General features: G+C 45.6%; 1 protein-coding gene across 2 annotated transcripts; it reads left to right on the top strand.

The window, feature by feature from the left end:
• Positions 1-26,379, top strand: yif1a (Yip1 interacting factor homolog A). Of its 2 annotated transcripts, none has more exons than XM_084332226.1 (9): positions 1-92; positions 403-460; positions 4,430-4,674; positions 11,816-11,920; positions 12,310-12,388; positions 12,620-12,677; positions 12,770-12,925; positions 23,707-23,800; positions 25,568-26,379. In XM_084332226.1, the coding sequence occupies exons 2-9, from the start codon at positions 430-432 to the stop codon at positions 25,724-25,726; spliced, it is 927 nt and encodes a 308-aa protein (XP_084188352.1). In that variant the 5' UTR covers positions 1-92; positions 403-429; the 3' UTR covers positions 25,727-26,379. The 2 variants fall into 2 exon arrangements, with proteins under 2 accessions (XP_084188352.1, XP_084188353.1); XM_084332227.1 differs by having other exon boundaries at positions 28-88.
• The last annotated feature ends 1,358 nt before the right edge of the window (positions 26,380-27,737 follow it).

Here is a 27,737-nt window from a genome sequence, read left to right as displayed (position 1 = left end):
TCAAGGCAACCAACCAGAGACGACTAGGGGTGGACCACAGCTGGCGGATATCCACGTAGCTGGCTACTAATGTTAGCTGAGCAGCTAGGTAGGTGTGTATACCTTGCCAAATTTACGCCCTATATTTTTATAACAATTGTTTTTACCCACCTCTTTATCCTTGTTAAAAGCATTTCGTTTGCCTTTTCTGTTCTGCCCGATCTCCGATGACGATATGTTTAACTTGCCAGCTCAACTAGCTAACTGTAACATTGTAGCTGAAATGTTAGCTTTAACGCTAATGTTGTAGATGGCTAGCCAACGAATGATAGCGGTAGCTTGCGATAACCCCAGTCATGTATGTGGGATAAACATATCTCCTTGCACTCGTTAACTTAATTTACATTATTTTTTGTTTTAAAGCTGACGTTAAAAGCTGTGTACGTTACAATGGACCTGCCACATCAAGGCTACCGAGCAAGTAAGTAAACATTTGAATTTCACAGAACTATTTACTGGCTAGCTAACTTCCTTAGTTACCTATCTCTTAAAGTTAGTTAGATTCGATTTGATCAAATTTATTTGCCATTGCACAAGTACGGAGTATAACGAAATTAAGTTGGCATCTAACCAGAGTGCAAAGGCAGTGAAGTGCATTGTAGTGTACTGTACATATATAGGCATAATGGAGTATATATGAAAAAGCTACAGAGTAAATATCCTAAGATGATGTATGTGCAGTATAATTATATACAGTGGTACGAGTATTAATGCACTATGGTTAATATAACCAATCTAGCCAGTGGTAGGCTATACATAATATGAGTAGATATATATACTTTGATTGATTGAATTGATTGAAAACTTTATTAACAGATTGCAGAATGCGTACAGTACAGCTAAATTAATACATACAATTGTTAAGGGGATGCAGACCAGAGAGAGACTTTCGTCTTGTTTACATCAGGGTCCCTATTTTCAATTCATCATAACATATATGACATACACTACATACAGATACAGTACTGCTACATCTATACATTTATGACATACCAGATTTGCTAATACAGTACTGTTTGTGATACAAAGAGTCCAGAAAAGAGAGTATATACATTTGACGTAGAAACTGTACATTGGAGGAGGTTGGGTAGGTGGGGGGGGCGGGGGGGGACTGTACATTGGAGGTGGTTGGGTGGGGGGGGGGGGTTGGGGACACTGTACAACTGTACAAGCAAAACTGTACATTGGAATATTGACAACCATACTTGGTCATTTACTGTACATTGGAGGGGGTTGGGTTAAATCTAATGAAAGTATATATGAATACAGTGTAAGACAGATGTAGGCAGTAGTTTTGAGTATAGATAACTGAGTTCAGTCCTGGAGTTGTGTGTGTGTTTGCGGAGGGGGGGGTATCCGGGGGGTGGGTGCAGGGGCGTAACTAAGGGGGGGGGGTCCGCAGGAAATGTCCCCGGCATGTTTTCAGAATGCAGTTAGTGTCCCCGGCATGTTTTCAGAATGCAGTTAGTGTCCGCTGCAGTGCACGATAATAAACGGTGACGCGACGTGATAGGAAAACGGCTGCTTGGCCATCTCTGAGCCATTGTCATGCAAAGTCAAGTGAGCACCCGGCGCTAAGTACCACAGCTGTCTTTGCATATCAACAACAGCCCAGTATTCAGGTGTGCTCAAATAGGCTACATACTGTAACACCCCTCCCCAGTTTGGTGTGAAACTGTGATAAATAGCGCTCTCTCTCTCTCATACACACAACGTAGTATGCACGTTCCGAGACTCGCGCGGCATTATGACTTGTCATAAGTGAATTATATAGAAACAACTCACCAAAATGTACTTGCACAACTGATTTAAAAAAAATTAAATACGAAAAGGGGGGGATCCCCCCCTACCCCCACCCCCGCAACTATACGTAGCACCCCTCCGCCACTGACCACGCCCCCAAATGTGTCCCCCCCCCCCCCCCCCCCCCCCACCACTGACAACAGAGTTAAGCCCTTGGGTGGGTGGGTCTGTCACTGTGGTGCAGAGTTCGGCAAGGTAACAGTGGAGGGGAAGAAGCTGGTCCTGAGTCTCCTGGAGCTGAAATTCCTGTAGCACCTCTGCGTGCAATATGGCGTGCCTTCCTCAGACACTGTTTATGTTGAACAGCCTCAATTAGAGGGAGTGGTGTACCAGCTATATGTTGGGCAGTTTCCACCATTTTCTCCAGTGCTTTCCAGTCCGATGGAGAACAGTTACCATACCAGGCTGTGATGCAGTTAGTGAGTGTACTTTTTTTTTTTTTTATCCACTTTTTCTCCCATTTTTCTATATTTTCCTCCCATCCCAATTTCGTACCATCCAATTCAACCCTCCAATTCAACCCTCCCCTGTCACGAACGCTGTTTCTTGCCTCCCACAAGCCGGCTGCAATGTGGACTAAGTCATACATAGCACAAGTCCCCTCCGGTACTTGAGGTAACAGCAGTCGCATCTTTTCACCTGCGCAGCTCGATCTCTCAGTGGCGAGGAGTAACGCGTGGGAGGCTCACGCTGCCCCCGACACTTCCTGATTCTACTGCGCAGGCGCACCAACCGACCTGTAGGAGTCGCTGTCCACAACGCCCGATCCCCACCCATCAGTTTCCCACCCCCTAATACGGCCAATGTGTATTAGTACGGACGACCAGCTAAACTGAAAGCAAATGTGGAGCGCTGGGCTCGAACAGGCAAGCACAGCGTCTCCAGATTTCGTGGCGAGCGCCTTGCCCACTACGCCACGTAGCCGCCCGAGTGAGTGTACTTTCTATGGCTCATTGGTAGAAGTTCACCAGAATCTGAGGAGACAGATGGGCTTTCCTCACTCTTCAGGAAGAAGAGACGCTGATGAAGTTTCTTGACCATGGTTGAGGGCCCTAGAGAGGTCCTTGGAGATGTGAACATTCAGAGACACACTCAACCTACGTTCTGTTAATTCGGATGGGGGTGTGTGCTTTCTGAAGTTCTGAGCTTCTTGTTTTTTGTGTGTGTTGAGGGCCAGATTGTTTTTGGCACACCATGCCGCCAGGTGCTGGACCTCCTCCCTGTAGGCCGACTCATTGTTGTTTTTGATGAGACCCACCACTGTTGTGTCTTCTGCAAACTTGATAATGGTATTGGAGCCATGTACAGTAGAGGAGAGGAGAGGTCAGCATACAGCCTTGTGGGACACTGGTGGTGTTCAGGGTGAGGGTGGAGGAGGTAAGATTAATGTATAACCTAACATACTGGGGTTTTAATGGTTAGGATGTCAATTATCCAAATCCAGAGAGAGGGGTTGATGTCGAGGTCCTTGGTTTTCACAAGGTCACTGAGTTTGGAGGGGATACTGTTGTTGAGAGCCGAGCTAAAACCAATGAACAGCATTCTCACATGGGTGTTGCTCTCATCCAGGTGGGAGAGGGTGGAGTGTAACGATGAGGAGATGGCGTCCTCCGTGCTCCTGTTTTCACAGTAGGCGAATTGGTATTTGTCCAGTGAGGGTATTAGGCCCGATTTGAGATGAGCCAGAATCTGCCTCTCGAAGCACAAATCAAATCAAATTTATTTGTAAGGCCCGACAACACACGTTAATGTCCCCATGGGCCGGACACGTCTTCTTTAAACAAGTCAAGAAGAAACATCACAATAAATCAAGAACAAAACAAAAACACCATGAAGTCCAAAACATTTAAAATAAATAGAGCACTTCATGATGATGGGGTGAGTGCAACACGGTGGAAGTCATTTAGGCTCGCTGCAGATGACTGTTTCGGCACTGGCATGATGGAGGTGGTTTTGAAGCATGCCAGGCTGCCAGCAAACATTAACTAATAATTAAAGGGAAACTCTATCCTAAAAGTCTCTCCTAAAGCTTGAGTGCAGACATCTTGGTCACAAACAACGCAACAACTGTGCCATATTGTATGGCAAAAAAGAAAGTCATGAGAATACTATAAATAAATAAGAAATGTATTTCTGAGTTATCTGTTGACATTACAATGTTTTTATTTATTTTTTATCTCTACATTAAGTCAAGTCAAGAGTTTTATTTGTCACGGCATACAAGTATACAATGAAATGCGGGTGGTCTTGCCCGCAACGATGTGCAATACAGTGGTACAACATATAATAGAATCCAATAAAAACAACATTGTGCAATAAACAGGTCAATTGTCTGGGTTTGGGTATCACACTGAACTGTCTTAAGATAATGGTAATAACACATTTGAATTTAATGTGGATTTCTACTTTGATAAACACAATCTCAGAGAATCATACTGTTATATTTTATACAGTAAGCACAATACATTGCAACAATCAATACCATTTTACCTAAACGCCCTTTCATACAACTTTGCCCCCCCCCCCCCCCCCGATAGAGGTTCTATTCTAAACCCCACTTTGTCTCTTGTGTCCATTCATTTTGTAGCAAAGCCGAGAGCTCGTGCAGCTCCGCCCCCCTCAGGAGACCCCCTCCTGTTTGAAGACACCAGTTCCTCTGCTCCAGTGAGCAGCCAGGGTTACTACACCCCGGGGTACAACATGGGAGGACCTGCAGGTGGCCCTCAGGAAAGTGTTGCTGGGAACAACCTGTTTGCTGACCCCATGGCCAGTGCTGCTATGATGTATGGATCTTCCCTGGCTAACCAGGGCAAGGATATGGTAAACAAAGAGGTGAGGAATGTCATACATATTAGGGGTGTCACGTTTATTCGATTATGAGTCGTCCCAGTATTTTCTTTCACTTTTTTCACATCTGAGAGCCTGGGGTGACTGGATATCCAACGGTAGGCTCGCTTGATGCAATATGATTTCAGATCGCTAAAAAAAAAAGAGAAATCTCGTGATGGGCATTCAACGGTCGGGGGGGTAAACCTGAGAAATCTCGGGCGTGGCATCCAAAGTGTTAATAAACTCACCGGTAGCTTGCATTACTTTTCCAGACGCCACGGCTGGAGTCAGAAATTATGAAGAAACATTGGCACTTTTGGCTAACATTGGCACATTTACAGCAATGTTTATTAAACAGAACTGGAAGTGTGCTTCCTGTGAGTTATATAAACAAAGGAAATGTGCCTTACTATTTGGCTTATTATTATTATTATTATTATTATTATTATATATATTATATTTTAAACTTTTTATTGTTTGCAATGCTGTTATGTCTTCCTGTATTTAATGGCTATTTAAACACCTGGCCCAGGGACAACAACTAAAAATGTGCCTTTTGACTAACGTTGGCACATGTACAGCAATTATTAAACAGAACTGGACAAATCCTACTGCTTCCCTTCAATCACTGGTGTGGCAACATTTTGCATTCCCAGTGAGTTGTATAAACAACGAGACGATCCATCATCTATATCCTCTATTTTGTATTGATATTGCGTGTGTCCAGGTCAGATTCGGCACAAATGAAGCCTTTCCAAACAAAACTTGCTTTACCAAAAAAATAACTCATTCGGTTAGCGAGGCTCTTCACCCTCTCCTCTTCTCTCATCAAAACAATTCCCCATGTCGTTTGATTTCATACCAGCAATGCAACCCTGAAACCCATACAATCCGTATACAAGCAGGCTACCATCACTATAATACAATGCCTAAGTATGACCTCCTGAGCTGGGAAAATGTGTCTAAATTTCAAAGACCTGTGTAATGTGTAAAATTCTTCATGGCCTAAAGCCATGGCCAGTTGGCACCTTCATAATGACAGGCCACCTGCCACAGCGCGTAATGAATGAACAGTAGGCTTATATTATTCGAATGACTTGTTTTATTAGGAGATTGCAGATACTGCGCTGCCCTATAGTAGTCATAATGTAGTTCTACTACAGTACACATCTTAGCGTGACACCTTAAGGCCGCCACAGAGTCGGGCGTGAGCGGACCAGACTCCACAGAGGCGTCGAGCACCGGTGTCACACAAAAGGCTGCTCGGCGTGTTGGTTGACATCGACCTGCATTAAATGTAGTAAACTGGCATGAGAAATGTAGGAAATTGGTAAGCGGTGGTACGCTTGACTGAAACCTCAAACGATTGCGGACATGCCACAGTGTGCGTGTGTGTGCGTGCGCTGAACAGATGGCCATGAGAACAACAAGATGGTATAAATATGGAACACGCGATTAGCTTTAGTTCTTATTTATTTATCCACTGTCATTTGCAGTGTTCGTGTAGTGTTTTTATTTATTTTTGGACATCACGATGCCTCTTGAGGCATGACTGTAAATGTAAAACAGAATTTTTTATCATACAAATATTGTCATGTTGTGGGCGGCTAGGTGGCGTAGTGGTCTAAGGCACTCGCCACCAGTGTGGAGACGCTAGGATTCGCGTGTTCGAATCCAGCTCTCCACATTGTTTTTCAGTTTGGCTGGTCGTCCGCAGTAATACACATTGGCCGTATTACGGGGAGGGAAAAAACTGAAGGGTGGGGATCGAACGTTGTGAACAAGCGACTCCTACAAGTCGGTTGGTGCGCCTGCGCAGTAGAATCAGGAAGTGTCGGGGGCAGCGTGAGCCTCCCACGCGTTACTCCTCGACACTAAGAGGTCGAGCTGCGCAGGTGAAAAGATGCGACTGCTGTTACCTCAAGTACCGGAGGGGACTTGTGCTATGTATGACTTAGTCCTCACTGCAGCCGGCTTGTGGGAGGCAAGAAACAGCGTTCGTGACAGGGGAGGGTTGAATTGGATGATACGAAATTGGGATGGGAGAAAAAATAGAAAATGGAGAAAAAGTGGATCAAAAAAAAAACAAATATTGTCATGTTTATTATTATGATTATTTAATTCCAAGGATGTCTGTAGAGTTGACATGAATGCAATCACCATGATTCCTCCCAAATAACGCCCCTAAGAACACGGCGCGCCGCACATCAGTCTGTCCGATTTACGACTGCTCTTCAGCGCTCCTAAATCCTGCTCTTAATTAAGACCGAATCCAGGAGAACGGACCATTCGTGAATCCCAAAATTGTCCAGAAAATGTCTTATTAGCTAAGTCGGACAGTTAGCTTTTATAGTGAGAGCTTCCCAGACTTGGAACACACTTCCAGTACACATAAGGCATACAGTAGTACCACCTACTGCTGCTCCTTCAGTTCATATACAATCTTAAAACCTGGCTCAAAAGCAACCAGTCCATTACACTACCATTACACTATTACATTAGTCATTTAGCTGACACTTATATCCAAAGCAACTTACAATGACTCATCAGGACGGTGTGTCATCATACCTAGCCTTTGCATGCCTGCTTTGTGTCCTCATCTGTCTGGCTTCTTTATCTGTGTTTCTCAGGTTGATGTCTCTTCTCTCTAATCCCTCTGTATGGTTGTACTGCATGAATACCATTTTCTTTGTGTGTGTGTCTGCTAAAGGCATATGTCTTGTTGTGCATCATTGTGTCTTGCCTGCAAAATGTCTTGTTGTATATAACTGTCCTGTTGGCTAATTGCTCATGTTTTTGCCATGTATAATTGTCACATGTGCCAACTATTTGGGTTATTTTATTTTATATTCATGTTTTATATACTTTTTTGGGGGGGCTGCATGCTGTTCTGTCTTCCTGTTTTTAATGGCTATTTAAACACCTGGCCCAGGGACAACAGCTGAAAATGAGCCTTTTGGCTAACACTGGCACATTTGCAGCAATGTTGATTCATGTGCACTGTCCCTGTAAAAATAAAATCCGAGATAAATAAATCAAATTAATGAACAATGGCTAAACATGAAGCAATGATGACAGGGTTTATGAGAAATGTCGCAAAACCTAACTAACCTTATTGTCATGCACTTGTCCTAATATACTAACCTACACTGTAGCACTCAACACTTTGATGAACATTGTTACTCAGCTGACTTGTCGTACAGAACTTGTAAGTCGCTTTGGATAAAAGCGTCAGCTAAATTACTAAATGTAAATTAAATTGTGAGAATTAGGCTACCATTTGTTTCAGCAGTGGTCTCATTTGTTTACTGTAATTATACCAAGTATCACAACCAATCTGACAATGATATATTTTGTTGAAAATTCTCCTTGTAGTAGCTGTTGTTACCCTAACCCTATCTTTCTAAAGTAAATGACTTGTTGGGGAATTAAAACTAGGGATGTCCGGGATCGAGGGCCGATCACGTGATTTTCAGAAGATCGGGATCGGAAAAAAAATATATATATAATCGGAATTTTTTTAATTTTTTTAACTTTATTTTTTAATTCAACAAACATGACCATGTTCACGTCTTAAACTCATACTAAGGCCTTAGTTTTGGTTTTAAATTGCATATCATCATTCATTTATTGTCACACAGAGCAGAAGAATTTTGCCAAAAGAAACTCATTTCCTTTGCTTTAATTATACATCAAATGATTTATGTCAAGGATGAGGGACATCCACTAGTTGCAGAACTTGCAGTCACCTGATTTTTACAGACGATGGCGCCATTGCTCTCATGAGGCGGAGTTTTTAGATTACTCCGGTTGCAATACCTCGCTTGAATGAAGTTAACTTTTCACCTGGATAACGTCAACATTCAGGGTGAATGTAATGTGAGAAATTGGGATGGAATTTTTTTTTATACGATCGGGAAAGATCGGTATCGGTAGATACTCAAAATCACATGATCGGGATCGGATCGGGAGCAAAAAAATGTGATTGGGACATCCCTAATTAAAACCAATGATCTGTTAATCTTTGCAAATCGAGACTTGATAGTCTTAACACTTTGATTGCCAGGCAGCAGGGGGCACTGTGGGCCTTCAGTGCCAGCATTCTATTCAATGGATAGAATGGCGTGTTTGCACTGCTAAAAACTATATTTTATATTATAGCTATGGATCTAATAACACCGTCGATTGTCAGTGAGTTGCTTCTGGTCAACATGCAGAAAACAGATTGTTTTTTCATCCGTACATTTCTGTTTTATACAGTTTTGAATAAGAGTATAATTTGGGTGATTCTTAGTAATCCCAGGAAAAGACGTCAAAATAGGACTTTAGTGAAATCCACTTATCACGTTATTTTTTGCCTGGTTATCTAATCATCCTGAAATCAACACTAGATTATTGGTATTATGTCTCCTCGTGCATACATGAAATGGGCCCTGGAGCACGGCGCACATGAACGGGCGGGCAGGGTCAGTTGTCCAAGCCATCCCTACAAGCGCTTGTTTTGCCAGTGTTTAGGACCCGCCCCCACGCCGCAGCTCGGTAGAGAAAAGAAACAACATCGTTTTTAATGGAGTGCAATAGCGGCCGGAAGGCGGCGGTATTGACCGTCTGCAATCTCAGACACACTCGGAACAGCATGCACAAGGTGCCCCGCTGAATTATGAATGGCAATAGCGAATAAAAGAAATACCGAAGCAAAAACATAGATCTACGTTTCTGTGATGTGGCCGGCACTCAAGCGCTGGGCCACAAACGTAGTTCTACGTTAACGGCACCCAAAGTGTTAATAATGGCATATTGTGCTTCATACAGGAAAATTGTGCACACCTGTCTCTGACATGTGTCAACATTTTCCAGCCTATTTGTTTTTGCATAATAAGTCTGCCTGGTTGTCTCTGAGAATAATGTGAGGACAGAATGTTCATCCTGCATTCTAACGAATTTCCCTCCTGTTTTGAAGACAGGCAAGGGCATGCATGGCTCTCCTCATCTCCATTGTCATACTATTGTTGTTTATATAAGTGGATGCTTTGAATGCAAAGTGGTAAACATTGCATGTGAATGCAATAATAGGCATGAACCGTCACCAATGCCCAGTGGTGCTGGGAAAGGGCGGTATTGCAATGCCATTTAAGAATTCCACCGCCACCACACACCTTCATTAGGCTATACAATATCGCCCCCCACTGGATTTATAATGAACTGCAATAAATGTGAGCTTCTGTGCTTAGATGACCCTTTATGGAACATTACCCTCATTTTACAATGCCTAGTCGTACTCCTGCAGATATTTTGGTGAGTTAAGGCACTCTGCCTTGGTCCTTCCCCCCACCCCCCCTCCTCTATCTTGGTTTTGACTCTGTCTCCCCTCCCTTGAAGTCTTTGGTCTCGACTACAATACTATTTGAATCCCCATCCCAAGTTGGATAAAAAACATAAAAAACTAAAAAAATCTTGTCAATGTATATGAGGTAGATGAAAATATGAAGATTTCTTGTGTATTATTTAAATATCAAAGTTCCTGTCCCAGTCCACTATCGGAGAGGAGTTTGCTTTTGACCGGATCAGTCTCACGGTAGGACTTCCCTAAAGTGAAATTGGGTTGAAAATCTTGGACCGTAGTCATTCTAAACATTTTCAGAGCACATAGTAGAATCCTATATGGTTGGTCCTTGGACAGTAATGGGCCAGCTCTACTGCAGCCATCGCGTTCAGACATGCATGCTTCCTTTTCAAAGCAATGACAGCTGTCCTGCTGCCTACGTTGCACCACTTCCTATGGCAACGTCCAAGCTCAAGAATCGCCCAGGTTCAGTTTGTGCTGGCCGACATACGCGCTCATCCTATTATAGTATGTTGAAATATAGTGAAATTAAGGCGATATTGGTTGTTTTTCTGGTATTTTCTCACATGAAAAATCATAATGAATTCAATTTACATAAGCTATGTTGTAGTGTAGTATATGTTATGTAAGTGCCAAAAACATGTAATTGCAAACTACTGTCTGGCTGTCTCGCCTCAGTGGGCTACTGACGTAGCTTGTTTTTCCTCAAGTCTGGCTGTAGTTTGTCTCGGCTCAGTTCATTACTTCCTTATGGGCTTCACAGACACTCTGTTCTCCTCTCCTTCTCAAAGTCAACACAATGTGTTCTGTGGAGCAGGTAGGACAGCAAACGCTGATGGCAACACGATGCTTGTAGTGAAACTAGTATGTAAACTGCAAAAAAAAAAAAAAAGGATTTAGTTAATCGCTTCACTTATAACTGTCTCGAAACCTGTGGGTTGGAAAAAGTAGATTCCTAACACCGATACAGTGTTGGCTGTAGCCTGGTGGTCACCACAGCATCCAGCTTACTACTGTATGCATCTGCACAAGTAAGCTGGACACTTAGTCTTTTTCACATCTGTTTTGGATCTTCACCTTTTGACACGAGCTAGCTGAAGGCCTATAGACCTCAGTGCTCAGCTCTGAAATGTCACATGCAACCTAAAATGGCATAATGAGAACTAGCTGGCTGCACCTCGTGTATTTCAGTGCTCTGCGAGATCTGGATGTGATGGCGCCGCCATGTGGTTGCCCAGTTTTACTGCGTTGAAAAGGGAATGGAAAAAAACTATATGTTTTTTAGATTTTATACATCAATGTGTTTTTACTTTGTAATGTGCCGATCGACAGTCGATACATTCGTGTTTCATGACTTTAGAAGCATACACACATTCACAGACTTGCTATGCACAATCCCCCAAAGGGCAGTCACTCAACCTTTCTCTGCTTCTCTCCCTCACTCCATTGCTTCTTATCACTCCCTACGTCCTCACACATGGCTCAGACTTCAGTGTCAGGGTGGTCTCTCTCTGCTTGTGGATAGGTTTTCCAGGGCTTTCCCCAGGATTCTCAACAAGGGGGTGGTCTGTGCTCCCCTCCCGGGAGGCAAAAACATTTGTAATAAAAGCCATTTGCTGTAATTTCCTGCAACTTAAAAACATAATTTCAATCAAATAGCAAACCAAACTAAATGGTTAAATAATAAACATGTAGTGTGTGTCCAGTCAAAAGCATGTGCAGCAGACTCGACGCCAACCTGGTCATCTTGAACAGACTGGAACCTCATGAGAGTTGTTCTGCCTTCACCCTGCGTTTCAGATCGGCAGATTCATGTCTGTGAACAAGCTGAAGTACTTCTTTGCTGTGGACACCAGATATGTCATGAAGAAGCTGATGATCCTCATGTTCCCGTACACACACCAGGTGAGTCAGACGTCCACGGTATTCATCCCAGCAGTCGTCATGTTCCCTATCTGTACAATACAAGATGCTTTGTTCGCGTCGAGTATGATGATATTCTCCACCACTTATCACAATATCACATTCAAGCCCATCCAAAGAAGAGTATCAGCCCCTTAATCACCTCCCAAGCATGTTGCTGTTTTATTCATAAATATCATAACGCAGTGGTTGACCATGCCCATGTAAAAGCACATTGAGCTAGACTAATCCGCACATTATACTTAATCAGATTGTAAATAACCACTCTAAACAGTCTGTGCCCTGATATTGTTTGGCCTACACGGAGTGTCTCTCTGTACTCGATGTTAACATGATGCAATGTGTTTTATGTATTTGTTCATTGCTACTAGGACTGGGAAGTTCGTTACCATCGCGACACTCCGCTGACACCAAGACATGATGTAAACGCACCTGATCTTTACATACCAAGTAAGTACATTTCCCCTGGGCTTCATTTTGATAGATGAACCCCGTTAGTTGCACCTGTTAATTGATCTGTAAAGGAGGCGTTAATTTCACCTGTTAATTGATCTGTAAAGGATCCGTTCATTTCACCTGTTAATTGATCTGTAAAGAACCTGTTAGTTTCACCTGTTAATTGATCTGTAATGGTGAAGCTGTCCAGTATTTTGGAATGCATCTCTACTTTTTATCTTTTAGCAATGGCTTTCATCACCTACATTTTGCTCGCTGGAATGGCCCTTGGGATTCAGAAAAGGTGAGAAATGTTTCTCCTCCAACAATTGATGTCCAACTACTACCAATAAACATAAATCAAGTTTTTTAAATTTGTTCTGCCTTGACTTTCAGGTTTAGTCCAGAGATTCTTGGATTGTGTGCCAGCACTGCTCTAGTGTGGGTGATCATCGAGGTCTTGGTCATGTTGCTGAGTCTGTACCTGCTCACTGTGCACACGGACCTCTCAACCTTTGATCTCATCGCATACAGTGGCTACAAATATGTTGGGTAAGGGCTGTGTTATACTTCTAATCTAGATGACGAGGTGTAATGAGTTTGAAACCATGTAGTAATGGCTCTTTGGTGTAATCTCAACTTCTGAGTTGAAATACCTTAGCTTCGCTACCAGAATTGGATGCTGGACAGGACTGCGGTATTAAAAGGTAGGGTTCACGGTTGGAGGCTAGTCTAGGAGGAGGAGTACAGAGTACAAAGTGTCTGCCAGTACCCAGTGAACATTGATTATAATCGGTTATCAGCTCATTGAACACGTAGATGCGCTCTGTATTTAAATTCAGAATTTTATGCTTGAACCTGCTACAAACCACTGGGCCTGGGCATTGTGCACCTCTCTCTCTCTCTCTCTCTCTCTCTCTCTCTAGAGAGACTCTGATCCGCAACCCCACCCAGGGCTCTGATGTCATGTGATTAGCAATGTTTCAACAGAGCCCGCCCATGGATCTGGTGATGATTAGCAATACACAGAGCCAGCCACCACTACACACGGCCTTGCTTGAGAATTGTTGGCTAGAAAGTTCTCCCATGACATAATTCCCCACTCCCTCTGGTGGTTTGTATGAGTTATGACAATGCTACACACGGCCTTGCTTGAGAATTGTTGGCTAGAAAGTTCTCCCATGACATAATTTCCCACTCCTCCTGGTGGTTTGTATGAGTTAGTGCGGCACACTATTCACAAGAATACTTGTGAATAGTCACAAGTATACTTAATGACAAGAATACTTAATGACAGGAGTACTACATGGCAAGAGTACTTCATGGCAAGAGTACTTCATGGCAAGAGTACTTCATGACAAGAGTCACTAGAGAACCTCACAGGTCAAAGAGACTGGCACTAGAGGACCTGACGGGTCAAAGACACTAGAGGACCTGACAGGTCAAAGGCACTAGAGGACCTGACTGGTCAAAGACACTAGAGAACCTGACTGGTCAAAGGCACTAGAGGACCTGACTGGTCAAAGACACTAGAGAACCTGACTGGTCAAAGACACTAGAGAACCTGACGGGTCAAAGACACTAGATAACCTGGTCAAAGACACTAGAGAACCTGACTGGTCAAAGACACTAGAGAACCTGACAGGTCAAAGACACTAGAGAACCTGATGGGTCAAAGAGACTAGAGAACCTGACTGGTCAAAGAGACTAGAGAACCTGACGGGTCAAAGACACTAGAGAACCTGACAGGTCAAAGACACTAAAGGAACTGACTGGTCAAAGAGACTAGAGAACCTGATGGGTCAAAGACACTAGATAACCTGGTCAAAGACACTAGAGAACCTGACGGGTCAAAGACACTAGAGAACCTGACGGGTCAAAGACACTAGAGCACCTGACGGGTCAAAGGCACTAGAGAACCTGACAGGTCAAAGACACTAAAGCACCTGATGGGTCAAAGGCACTAGAGAACCTGACTGGTCAAAGACACTAGAGTACCTGACAGGTCAAAGACACTAGAGAACCTGATGGGTCAAAGAGACTAGAGAACCTGACGGGTCAAAGACACTAGAGAACCTGACGGGTCAAAGAGACTAGAGAACCTGACAGGTCAAAGACACTAGAGAACCTGACAGGCTATGACACTAGAGGACCTGACTGGTCAAAGAGACTAGAGAACCTGACGGGTCAAAGACACTAGAGAACCTGACTGGTCAAAGAGACTAGAGAACCTGACAGGTCAAAGACACTAAAGGACCTGACGGGTCAAAGGCACTAGAGGACCTGACAGGTCAAAGACACTAGAGAACCTGACGGGTCGAAGACGCTAGAGAACCTGACTGGTCAAAGACACTAGAGAACCTGACCGGTCAAAGACACTAGAGAACCTGACAGGTCAAAGACACTAGAGAACCTGACAGGTCAAAGACACTAGAGAACCTGACAGGTCAAAGACACTAGAGAACCTGACAGGTCAAAGACGAGAACCTGACAGGTCAAAGACACTAGAGAACCTGACACGTCAAAGACACTAAAGGACCTGACGGGTCAAAGACACTAAAAGGACCTGACGGGTCAAAGGCACTAGAGGACCTGACAGGACTAGATATAGTACTAGATATCCAATACTAGATATACTATATAATAGATATTGTTGTGAAGGGCCAGATTAAACTGAATATATATATGTATCGTTTGATATACCTTGTATATTATTTATATATATACACGGAATATCCCTTTACCTGCGTACAGACCAGAGTAATATTCGCTCTCCTATTGGACAGCGGCCCCAGGCGCCAACGACCAAGCCCCCAACGGCAAGTTCAAAGACAACTCCGGGCATGTCAGAACATGCCCAGAGTCTGCGTAGTAATACGAGACAAGAACTGAGGTTGGGACTAGATATTCACTTAAGTATAAATACGGCGCAGGTGTAAACAGCAGTAATTCAACCACTAGTTCAAACCCTTCACCACGAGTCAACGTGCAGTGAAGTGAGCAACCTTGCATCTAAATAGAGCATTGAGAACCGCGTGCGAATAGAATGTTAAAGTGTCAGAGTTTAATGCAGTAACGTTGAGTTCGACTTAATCTAATGTGAAGTAATAGTCGATCATTTATTGTATATCGTGCGGCCACAGTTCTTCCGTGTGTAGCATTACCCATCGGTTCGTCGTGTCTTTAGCTAGTGCACTTATCCAGGCTGTGTGGCCTAAATACGTTGCCCACACCCGAAGAGTCCTAGGCGAGAACCGTTGGACATGTACCCAGGAGAATTGGCACCGGCGATTGCAGAACCATTCCTGGTTGGATTATATTGCTTTGGGACCGTGACTACCGGAGAAGAGCACCGTTGATTTCCACTGTCGTTTGGGATTTAACCTCGTGAGGATTACCACTCGGGCCTGCTTCGTGGAAGGGGCTGGCTAGCTGTCGTCAATGCTGTCGAGCATCTTGGATTACAACTATTGCTTTTGTCTGCTGATCAAGGGAGTACAAGCACCGACTCCTGTACCTGGAGCCTCTTTATTCCTCGTTGACTCAGACGGAGTACCCGAACTTTCCTCTACCCATTGTCTCCAGTTGGTACCGGTGTTGCCCTATATAATTGCTACTGTACCACAGGTGGCGTCAGCTTAGACCCATCATAGTATTCCTACTATTCTGACTTATGCTCTTGACTGACTTTACGTATATTCTTCGCCATACAAGCGCAACCCTAATTCTCAATCTGTAACCTAACGTTGCCTAATAATAATAAATAACCCTCCAATAGAATTTCTGTGTCAATGCCGTGTTCTTGTGAGTGTTCACCATCAATATTTGATGTACTGTTTGGCCAGTAATTAAAGTACATAACTAGCAGTGGTTTAATATATCACAATCTTTAATACAGTCAGGGTTTTGTAACCCCTCAGTTACAATTGGTCCTTCGAGCCGGAGGGTATCGGTGTAATATTTAATATAATATTAATATTAACCATGGCCAGCGGTGAACACTCCCCAAGCGGCTCTCCCAAGCTAGAACGCCCGCAGCGCAAACGTCAGCCACCTCCCTATCTGGAGGAATTCGCTGTCGTTCTACCCCCTAGCTTATCTAAACAGACGTTAAATACGGATAAAGCGGATAGTCAAAGCATGTCAAATCCTATCGACTTGGCGACCCTGCCAGTAGAGACCCGAGTGGGTTCAAACGAAACTGACTCAGCTCACGGGGGGGACCAGGTGGGACATGACATGACTATACCTCCAGACAGCGTCACCGGGATAGTCCCCGGAGCGCTCCAGGATAAAGAAAGCGCTCCAGGGATAGAACCCGACACACAACCAAGAGAAGAGAAGCGCGCCCAGGAGATGGACCTCGGGGCGCGCCAGGAGAACAGATCTCCAACGAGCCCTGTCAGCACCCGATCACCTCCGTCAGTGTCATCCCCCAGCGAGGCGGACCAGATACTGGCGCAAGCCTTGATCGCCACCCTGACAGCCTCCACCGAACGCGATCGGCTTCAAGCAAAGACGCTTAGTGAGCGCGAACACTCCGCCACGGAAAGAGAGCGCCTCCACGCGCAACTCCAAGCGCAAGCCCTTAGTGAGCGCGAACACTCTGCCGTGGAACGAGAGCGCCTCCGGGCGCAACAATTAAGTGAGCGCGAACACTCTGCCATGGAACGCGAGCGCCTCCAGGCTCAACAGATGAGCGAGCGCGAACAACGAGAGCGTCTCCAGGCGCAACAAGCAAGCGAGCGCGAACACTCTGCAGCGGAAAGAGAGCGCCTCCAGGCGCAACAAGCAAGCGAGCGCGAACACTCTGCAGCGGAACGAGAGCGCCTTCACGCGCAACTCCAAGCGCAAGCCCTTAGTGAACGCGAACACTCTGCAACTGAACGAGAGCGCTTCCAGGCGCAACAAAGGAGTGAAGACGATCGCATAAGACTAGAGGAGAGACGCCTTCAGACGGAAGAGAACATCGAACGAGACCGCGCCAATGCACAGCGCGAAGCAGAGCGCGACCGGCTGCAGGCGCAGATGATAGAACAATTGATTGCCAGGGCGACACCCCCTCTCTCCGCACGGAGCTCCCGGAGATCATCACGACAAGGGTCTAGGGCACCTTCCCCTACCCGACAAAGCGACCCGGGACCCGGCCAACAGGAGGAACCTGTCTACGTCTCCGACCCCCCTCCCCGACCGGTCCATACGAGACCCAGCCACCGGGAAGAACCGGCCTACGTCGCTGAGAGACTGACTAGAAGACTCCAGGACCTAGAAGAGGAGGAATGTCAAGCCCACCAGCAGCAACGTACTCTGGACCAGGAGGCCCAGTACAGCCCCGACTTCAGCCCCGAGTCACTGCACTACAAACCCCCGACGAGTCGTACAAATATGCCATCCTCCTCAAGCATCTCAAGGTGCCCAGAGCGCATAACATAGCGCTGGCATATTCCAACTCAAGTACCCCATACTCCGCGGCTCTAGTGGCCCTCGACCAGCGTTATGGACGCATATGGGACTACGTGATACAAGAAATAAGAGATATCGACCGCCTCCCCCCAGCCAAAGACAATAGAGCACTGGATGACCTCTCTATCAAGGTACAATCCCTAGTAGGGATGCTGGGGTCCCAAAAGGAGAAAGGGAGATATGAACTATATGCAAACTCTAATGTGGAGCGAATACTGGAGAAGCTCCCTCCAGCCCGCCAAGAGCGTTTTCGGCGGCAGAGAGACCACCGTGATCCCGACGGCCCCGAGCCATCCCTCCTAGACCTGGCCGCTTTCCTCGCAAGGGAAGTCGGCAGCCTACGACTGGACACGTTCGTGTGGAGTGGATCTAGCCCAAGAGATGGACCTCGGAGATCTAACGATAACCGCCGGTCAGTGACCGTTATGCACCAGGCCGAGTCAGTGCCGCAGCACAAGAACCACAGCACCCCCCCGACCAAGGGGAAGTGGAAGATTGTATGCCAGTACTGTGAAAAGGAACATTGGCTGTCTCAATGTGACACTTTCAAGAAGATGACCGCTGACGAGGTGAGTCAGTGGATCAAAGCCAACCGCCGCTGCTTCCGCTGCGCGCGCAGCCATATGGCAGCTGAGTGCCGTTTAAAGAAGAAATGCAGCAAGTGCGACGGCGCCCACTTGGAGGTCCTACACGACAGCAACAAGAAGAAACCCGTACCCTCAAGCAGCTCGAGAGTGAACGTCATGTATATAGACCCTGCGAAGAGCGGGAGCTCCCGAGTGCTCTTGAAGGTGGTCCGAGTGATATTAAGCTACGAGGACAAAGTCATGGACACTTACGCCGTCCTAGACGATGGGTCAGAAAAGACTCTCCTCCTCGCATCCGCCGCAGCCCGGCTGGGTCTGCGGGGGAGCGAAGAAACAATGACAATCCGTACCATTAGAAGAGACCTGAAGACCATAAAGGGTGAAAATGTCTCCTTCACGATAGCAGCGGTCGGGCAGCCCGAGTAGCAGTTTAGAATTACTAACGCCTTCACCAGCCACGACATAGGCCTGTCACAGTACACCTACCCCATCCCAAAGCTGATGGAAAAATACGTGCACCTACGTCAACTACCTATACCGCTCATCGACGGCGCCACCCCGACCCTGCTCATAGGATCCGACCACGCACACCTCATCGTCCCAACGGACCGGGTCCACATCGGGCCCAGAGGCTGTCCAGCAGCGGTCGAGACCCGCCTGGGTTGGACACTACAAGGCCCCCTCTCCGGGTCTTCCAACCGACCGACAGCCACTCGCTGCCTCCACTCAAGGATAAACGATGAAGACACCACCCTCTTACAGCACGTCGAGAGGCTATGGACATTAGACGCGATGCCCTTTAAGAATGAAAAGAAACTCGTTTGTTCAAAGGAAGACACTTATGCCATAACCCTCCTCGAGCAGAGGACAAAGAGAGTCGAGGTCAAGGGAGTGATGAGATACGCAACTCCACTCTTGAGGCGAGAGGGTATGCCCACCCTCCACGCCTCAAAAGAAGCGACAGAGCGATATCTACTGAACACCGAGCGGCGTCTAGCCAAAGACCCCACTCAAGCCACTGTGTACCGCGCTGAGATCGACAAGCTGATCACAGCGGGACACATAAAGAAAATTGACATTCAAGAGGCCGACCAGACGATCGAATCATGGTACGTGCCCCACCACAAGGTCCACCACAACGGCAAGGATCGCATCGTATTCAACTGCAGCTACCAGATCGGACTACAGAATCTGAATAAAGAACTCTTGCCCGGCCCAACACTCGGCCCCTCTCTCCCTGGCGTACTACTACGCTTCCGCCAAGACAAAGTGGCCATCAGCGGCGACATCAAAGGGATGTTCCTGCAGGTGCGACTAGTGGAGGAGGACAAGCCCTTGCTGCAGTTCCTATGGAGAGAGAGGATCAAAGATGAGCAACCATCCAGCTACCAATGGGAGGTCCTCCCCTTCGGAACCACATGCAGCCCATGCTGTGCTACGTTCGCACTGCAAAAACATGTGACAGAAGACCCTGAAGCTGACGAGGAGGTCAGACAAAGTGTAGAGAGGAGTTTCTACGTGGACAACTGTCTGCAAAGCGTCTCGACGCCAGAAGAAGCCGAAGCCCTCCTACTCAAGCTCTGCGCCTCACTGATCAAAGGCGGCTTTGATCTCAGGCAGTGGGCCAGCAGTGACCCTCAAGTACTTCGCAGCCTCTCCCCAGAGACAAAGGCAGCAAGCAGCGAGACCTGGATGGCGACCATCCCGGGTGAAGCACAGGAAATGACATTGGGCCTAGTCTGCTTCAAAACAGACTCGCTCCATTACAAATACACACCCCTGATCACGGAGCAGGGAAGGTCGACCCCTCTACCGACCACCAGACGGAGCGTATACAGAACACTTGCAAGGCAATACGACCCGCTGGGGTGTATCCTACCTTACACCACCCGGGCGAAAATGATTGTACGAGAGCTGTGGGACAAGGAACAGGGCTGGGACGACCCCATACCCGACCACCTCGCTTCCACCTGGAGAGTGGGAGAGAGAACTCAACTCGCTCCAAAATGTGAACATACGCCGAAGCTACTTCCCACCCACAGTGCGGCTGGAGACGTGCCAGATGGACCTGCACGTCTTCAGCGACGCCTTAGAAGTGGCCTACGGCTCGGTGGCTTACTTGCGGTCCCGTGAGGAGGGAGGAGAAATACACACAGCCTTCATCCTGGCTCGCTCAAGGATAGCCCCCCGTAAGCAACAATCGATCCCGCGTCTAGAGCTCTGCGCAGCTCTGGTAGGCGCGCAACTCGCCACGTTAATCCAACGTGAACTCACCATCCCGGTGCAAAGAACAATCTTGTGGTCAGACTCCATGACCGTACTCGCATGGATCCAGTCCGATTCTTGTAGATACAAGGTCTTCGTGGGAGTCAGAATCACAGAGATCCAAGACCTAACAGGATCAGCGTGCTGGATGTACGTGGACACTAAACAGAACCCAGCAGATGTCATCACACGGGGGATGTCCCTAGATGACCTCACACGTCACAATATCTACAGTGACGGTCCTGAGTTCCTCAAGCTCCCGGAAGAAGAGTGGCCTAACCCCACCCCTCGGGAGGCTAGTCAAGAGGAGGCAGAGATCAAGAAATCTATGTTCTGTGGGTTGACGCACACACCAGTCCCCACTGACCCTAACATAGACGACTGCCCCACCTTTGAGAGTGCGCAGTTAAAGACATTCCTGTGGCACCACCCTGAGGTTCCCCCACTACCGACATTAACGCAGCTAACTACGAAGAAGCAGAACTCCTACAAGAGACTCGTTCCCCGACGAGCTAGACTGCCTGCAGGGAACAAAGCCAGTCCCGTCAGACAGCAGACTGCTCCACTTGGCCCCCGAGCGCGACACCCATGGCCTCATCAGGGTGGGTGGTCGTCTGAGACGGGCCCCGGACTTAACGGATGACGTCAAGTTTCCTATAGTCCTCAACAGCCGACACAAGGTCACCGAGCTCATCATAAAGAAATACGACGAGGATGTGCACCACGCTGGGGCAGAGAGTCTTCGCTGAGATCCGACGTCGCTATTGGATACTGAACGGAAGAGAAGCAGTACGTCGCTTCCAGCGGACTCGACCAGACTGTCGCCAGTGGCGAGCACAGCCCAGTATACCCAGGAGGGCCGACCTGCCTCACCACCACACCCGACCCGTGGCGAGGCTGATAGAATTGCCAAGGCTCCCTGACTCCCTTGATGACGATCATGACCCACTGACTTTGTAGATTGCCCTACTTCCCACAACAGACATTGAGTAGTTGACAGGACTATTAATCTGTCTTCCTTTTAACTAATTAGGTGCGGACTAATTAGGAGGCGGCTGTTGTGAAGGGCCAGATTAAACTGAATATATATATGTATCGTTTGATATACCTTGTATATTATTTATATATATACACGGAATATCCCTTTACCTGCGTACAGACCAGAGTAATATTCGCTCTCCTATTGGACAGCGGCCCCAGGCGCCAACGACCAAGCCCCCAACGGCAAGTTCAAAGACAACTCCGGGCATGTCAGAACATGCCCAGAGTCTGCGTAGTAATACGAGACAAGAACTGGGGTTGCGACTAGATATTCACTTAAGTATAAATACGGCGCAGGTGTAAACAGCAGTAATTCAACCACTAGTTCAAACCCTTCACCACGAGTCAACGTGCAGTGAAGTGAGCAACCTTGCATCTAAATAGAGCATTGAGAACCGCGTGCGAATAGAATGTTAAAGTGTCAAGTTTAATGCAGTAACGTTGAGTTCGACTTAATCTAATGTGAAGTAATAGTCGATCATTTATTGTATATCGTGCGGCCACAGTTCTTCCGTGTGTAGCATTACCCATCGGTTCGTCGTGTCTTTAGCTAGTGCACTTATCCAGGCTGTGTGGCCTAAATACGTTGCCCACACCCGAAGAGTCCTAGGCGAGAACCGTTGGACATGTACCCAGGAGAATTGGCACCGGCGATTGCAGAACCATTCCTGGTTGGATTATATTGCTTTGGGACCTTGACTACCGGAGAAGAGCACCGTTGATTTCCACTGTCGTTTGGGATTTAACCTCGTGAGGATTACCACTCGGGCCTGCCTCGTGGAAGGGGCTGGCTAGCTGTCGTCAATGCTGTCGAGCATCTTGGATTACAACTATTCCTTTTGTCTGCTGATCAAGGGAGTACAAGCACCGACTCCTGTACCTGGAGCCTCTTTATTCCTCGTTGACTCAGACGGAGTACCCGAACTTTCCTCTACCCATTGTCTCCAGTTGGTACCGGTGTTGCCCTATATAATTGCTACTGTACCACAGGTGGCGTCAGCTTAGACCCATCATAGTATTCCTACTATTCTGACTTATGCTCTTGACTGACTTTACGTATATTCTTCGCCATATAAGCGCGACCCTAATTCTCAATCTGTAACCTAACGTTGCCTAATAATAATAAATAACCCTCCAATAGAATTTCTGTGTCAATGCCGTGTTCTTGTTAGTAGTGTTCACCATCAATATTTGATGTACTGTTTGGCCAGTAATTAAAGTACATAACTAGCAGTGGTTTAATATATCACAATCTTTAATACAGTCAGGGTTTTGTAACCCCTCAGTTACAGATATCTAATACTATATATCTAATACTAGATATACTATATACTAGATATCTAATAATAGATATACTATATATCTAATAATAGATATACTATATACTAGATATCTAATAATAGATATACTATATACTAGATGTACTATATACTAGATATCTATTACTACACCACTGTAAATGGGGATGGGTTGGGGGCATAGTCAATGTGTTAAAAATAAATGCATCTAGGTGGATGGAGGTTGGATAATCCACTTCCCCTCACATTTGATCTCAAATCTGTAGTTAAACGTAGAATCTGTAATGCAGTCAAACACTGACCTCTCGGCAAAAGACCCCCACTTGGTATTGCACTTTGTTTACATTTTCTGTTTTGGTCTAATGTGTGGGTTGGACTTGATTGGTGATGGGGGACAGGATGCTATTGCTGGCCACACCTCAGGCTCTGCCAAGAGGGGTCTGGAGAAATTACATCAATATAGTAACTTATTGTAGTGTACATTTCTCTCTAAACCTCTCTTAATATGTTGCTGTTTGACGGCATTACAGTGTATTTAGCAGGTTGTATCTGGACGTCTTTCCTCCCCCTCACATTGCCTCTTGGACATACTGAAACCAAGCCTGTCCAGTGTGAACTGAGTTTCTGGTTGAGGATGTTGGATATTTGACAAGACACCCCTCTGTTTCCATCTCTTCAGGATGATCTTCACAGTACTGTGCGGCTTGCTGTTTGGCAGTGATGGCTATTATGTGGCTCTTGCATGGTCCTCTTGTGCCCTCATGTTCTTCATTGTAAGTGTTTTGGATCTTCTCTCTCTATTTTAATGCACACAATGGAATAAACCAACCCAAATCACCATCATACTCATGTGTGTTGGCTCAGAAAACATCACTACTATGTACATTGCTATATTCACTCAAATGGTGTTGGCTTTTAACCTCTTAACAGGCGCCCCCAAAATTGTCCGTTTTAGTTTTTTGAGGACTGCATACTTTTTTTGCAAACAAATACTATACTTTATACTTATACCACATGCATGAGCCTGGTCTCTTTTGAAAGAGGACATTCTGAAGTTTCTGATACAATAAGGAGAACTCACCTTTAGTGCTAATGAAATAGAGTAACATAGGTCTGAACTTGAGTTGTAGAAAAACTTTTTTCTGTAGTAGTTAGTATACCAGAAGTAGTAATATGCACACCTGAGCCACTAGTGGTCGCCAAAGTGTCTGTGGGAAAATCGTCCTCAAGAAGGCCCACATCATGTGGGCCCTTGCAGCTTTTAAAATACTTGGCACCTGAAAGCACAAAAATGTAATATATTTCAATCAACTACATTTCTTAAACTAGTAGTAGTAAGTAGATTTAATTTAGTTGACAAAATTCCATTTTGAAATATAAAGCCTTAAAGGGGCACAAAAACAGTGCTGATTTATTTCGTATTTCATCAGGGACATTGAATCTTTGTGTTGCGTTAATTACAGCTCCATGAAATTATTTGGATGAAAAATAGCAATACCTTGTCTTATATGGTTTGTTTGATTGAAAACTTTATTAACAGATTGCAGAATGGGTACAGTACGGTTCAATGCACACAATTGTTAAGGGGATGCAGACCAGAGAGACTTTCGTCTTGTTTACATCAGGGTCCCCCATTTTCAATTCATCATGACATTTATGACATACACCGTGATACACGACATACAGATATACAGTACTGTTACATCCAGACATTTATGACATACAAATGTACAGTACTGTTTAAGAGACGGATCCTAATAGAAAGGGACTGCTACCTTTATCATTTCATGGAGCTGGGCGGCTAGGTGGTGTAGTGGGCAAGGCACTCGCCACCAGTGTGGAGACGCTAGGATTCGCGTGTTCGAATCCAGCTCTCCACATTGTTTTTCAGTTTGGCTGGTCGTCCGCAGTAATACACATTGGCCGTATTACAGGGAGGGAAAACTGAAGGGTGGGGATCGAACGTTGTGAACAAGCGACTCCTACAAGTCGGTTGGTGCGCCTGCGCAGTAGAATCAGGAAGTGTCGGGGGCAGCGTGAGCCTCCCACGCGTTACTCCTCGACACAGAGATCGAGCTGCGCAGGTGAAAAGATGCGACTGCTGTTACCTCAAGTACCGGAGGGGACTTGTGCTATGTATGACTTAGTCCACATTGCAGCCGGCTTGTGGGAGGCAAGAAACAGCGTTCGTGACAGTGGAGGGTTGAATTGGATGATACGAAATTGGGATGGGAGAAAATATGGAAAAATGGGAGAAAAAGTGGATCAAAAAAAAAATCATTTCATGGAGCTGTAATTAACACAACAGAAGCATTCAGTCTCCCCGATCACTGGTGGCCATATTCATATCCATATCAACTGTCAAACTAAATTAATGTGTGCAAAATTGTATCAGTTGTTGGATGTGTATTGAGATTATGTGCAAAATAAATCCTTGTTCCTTGGTGGTGTGCCCCTTTAACCCTTGATTTCTGCTTGCAGCAGCCATGTACCACTTGTTTGAAATAAGTAGGTGTTAAACCATGTTGCTCTCTCCACAGGTTCGTTCTCTGAAAATGAAGATTCTGTCATCACTCTCCTCTGACAGCATGGGGGCAGGAGCGAGCGCCAAGCCTCGCCTGCGCTTGTATATCACAGTGGCCACCGCTGTCTTTCAGCCAGTCATCATATACTGGCTCACCTCTCACCTTGTCAGGTGACCTGGAAGCGCATTATTACCCTGAAGTCCATTTATTCTGGACATAAGTAACCCGTGTTGACACCCACCTACAAACTCACTTGTCGAGTGTGTCACCGTTTTGTTTATACACCTGCCTTTCAACTCTTCTGTCAGTCATCTCAAAACACATATAATGAATATGGAGCGATGGCTTCTATTAAGCGTGTTTGGGTGGAGGTGTTTAAAAATGAACATTCTCATTGATTTACCAGTGAATGGATTTTGAGAGACAGAATGTAATGGTGACAAAATGCTTGTTTTTGGCCACCTTTTAGGACAAGGACTTTCGTTGTAAGATTTGTTTTGATTATACTTCAAAACGGTACTCTGATTTGTCAGGTTTCCTATTTTATAACAACTCTTGTTGTGCTCTTCACCCTCAAGCCCAACACACACACACACACCTACACACACACACACACACACACACACACACACACACACACACACACACACACACACACAGTCAGGACCTTTCTAACTATGATGATGTGGCTACATTATCTCCTTGATAGATTTCAGAACATTACCAGTGTTTGTCAAAGCTTTTATTTATCTGAATTTCATAAAGCATGAAAACAATGGTTTGATTTTTTGTAGAAAATAAATAAATATCTAGCTTTGTGTATTGAATTTTAACCGTCTGAATCTTTGTTATTTTATGTAGACCTAGATACAAGGTTTTTAACTGTGGTGTTCCTTTACTTAAAGTAGAAATGCTCAGATAGTACTCTGTAAAGGTCCTCAATTAAAGATTCTACTTAAATGAGCACTTCACAGAAAAGCAATCCATTATTTTGCACATAATCTCACACATACCAAAGCTCTAAACAATTTAGACCATTAGAGTTAATGAGTTTGAATATGTCCTCCTGTGATGTCATCCGAGGCCACATCCCTATTGCAAGTCCATCACAATTTCATCTACCTCACTCTGATGACATCACCAGAGGACATAATCAAACACATTAACTCAATATCTGAAAACTAAATTAATGCATGCGTAATGGTTTAGTTTTAGGAGTTTAGTGAGATTATGTGCATGATAAAAACAGCAGTTTTTCAGTAAAGCGCCCCTTTAGAAGAAGTATTTGATATGAAATGTTCTTAGTATCAAATGTAAAAGTTCTATATGATGAGGCTCTTGTATTTCAGTGCTTGGGAGCATTCACACCTCCATCCACTGACCTCTAAATGTTATGATAAAGCGGTGTGGTCCAGATATGCTGGCTTTGATTATGTCCTCTTGAAGTTGCACGCTTAAGGAAAGTATATAATTTTCATCAACTTATCCCATGTTCTGTATGCTAAATATTTATTTTTCCAGAGTAACTAGTAACTGATGGATTCAGATAAATGTGGAGTAAAAATACAAAGTAATTACAATAATGGGAGTTTCTTGATACCTTGATCGTCTCTCAATCAGCTTCCCACACTCTTTCGCCAGGTAATGGAGTAACCAGAAGTAAAAACTCAGCCCTCCCCTCCTTGTGTGTGTTTGGTTGGAGTGGTAACTTTTGACTGGCATCCTGATGCCTCGACCGCCAAGAACCTAGGTGTAGTCCTTGACAACAGGCTAAACTTCTCTGCTCACATCGCCTCAACTACCAGAACCTACAGATTCTTCCTGAGCAATGTCAGAAGGATCCGCCCCTTCCTAACTAAGGAAGCCACCAAGCTCCTGCAATCAACAGTCATGTCTCGCATTGACTACTGCAATGCACTGCTAGCTGGTTTACCTTAGAACTGCATTGGATTTCCATTGCCGCACGAATCCGCTTCAAGGTCCTTAACCTGGCATACCGTGCAGCAAGGGGAATGGCTCCCTCCGGTCAATGGTCTCCAACTACACAACCTCAAGACCCCTATACTCTCCATCTTCTGGCCGCCAAGGACCCGCCGGTTAGCTCGGCTGGCCCCGCCAGGCCAGCTAGGCTACCCGGGCCGGGACAAAAGGCACCCCCCTCCCCCACAATGGAGGACCTCCAGAC

The sequence above is a fragment of the Notolepis coatsorum genome (genome assembly GCF_963971535.1).
Source record: "Notolepis coatsorum genome assembly, chromosome: 16".
Classification (NCBI taxonomy): Eukaryota; Metazoa; Chordata; class Actinopteri; order Aulopiformes; family Paralepididae; genus Notolepis; species Notolepis coatsorum.
The sequence above is the reverse complement of the archived record's forward strand: the minus strand, read 5'-3'. Positions and strand labels throughout refer to the sequence as shown.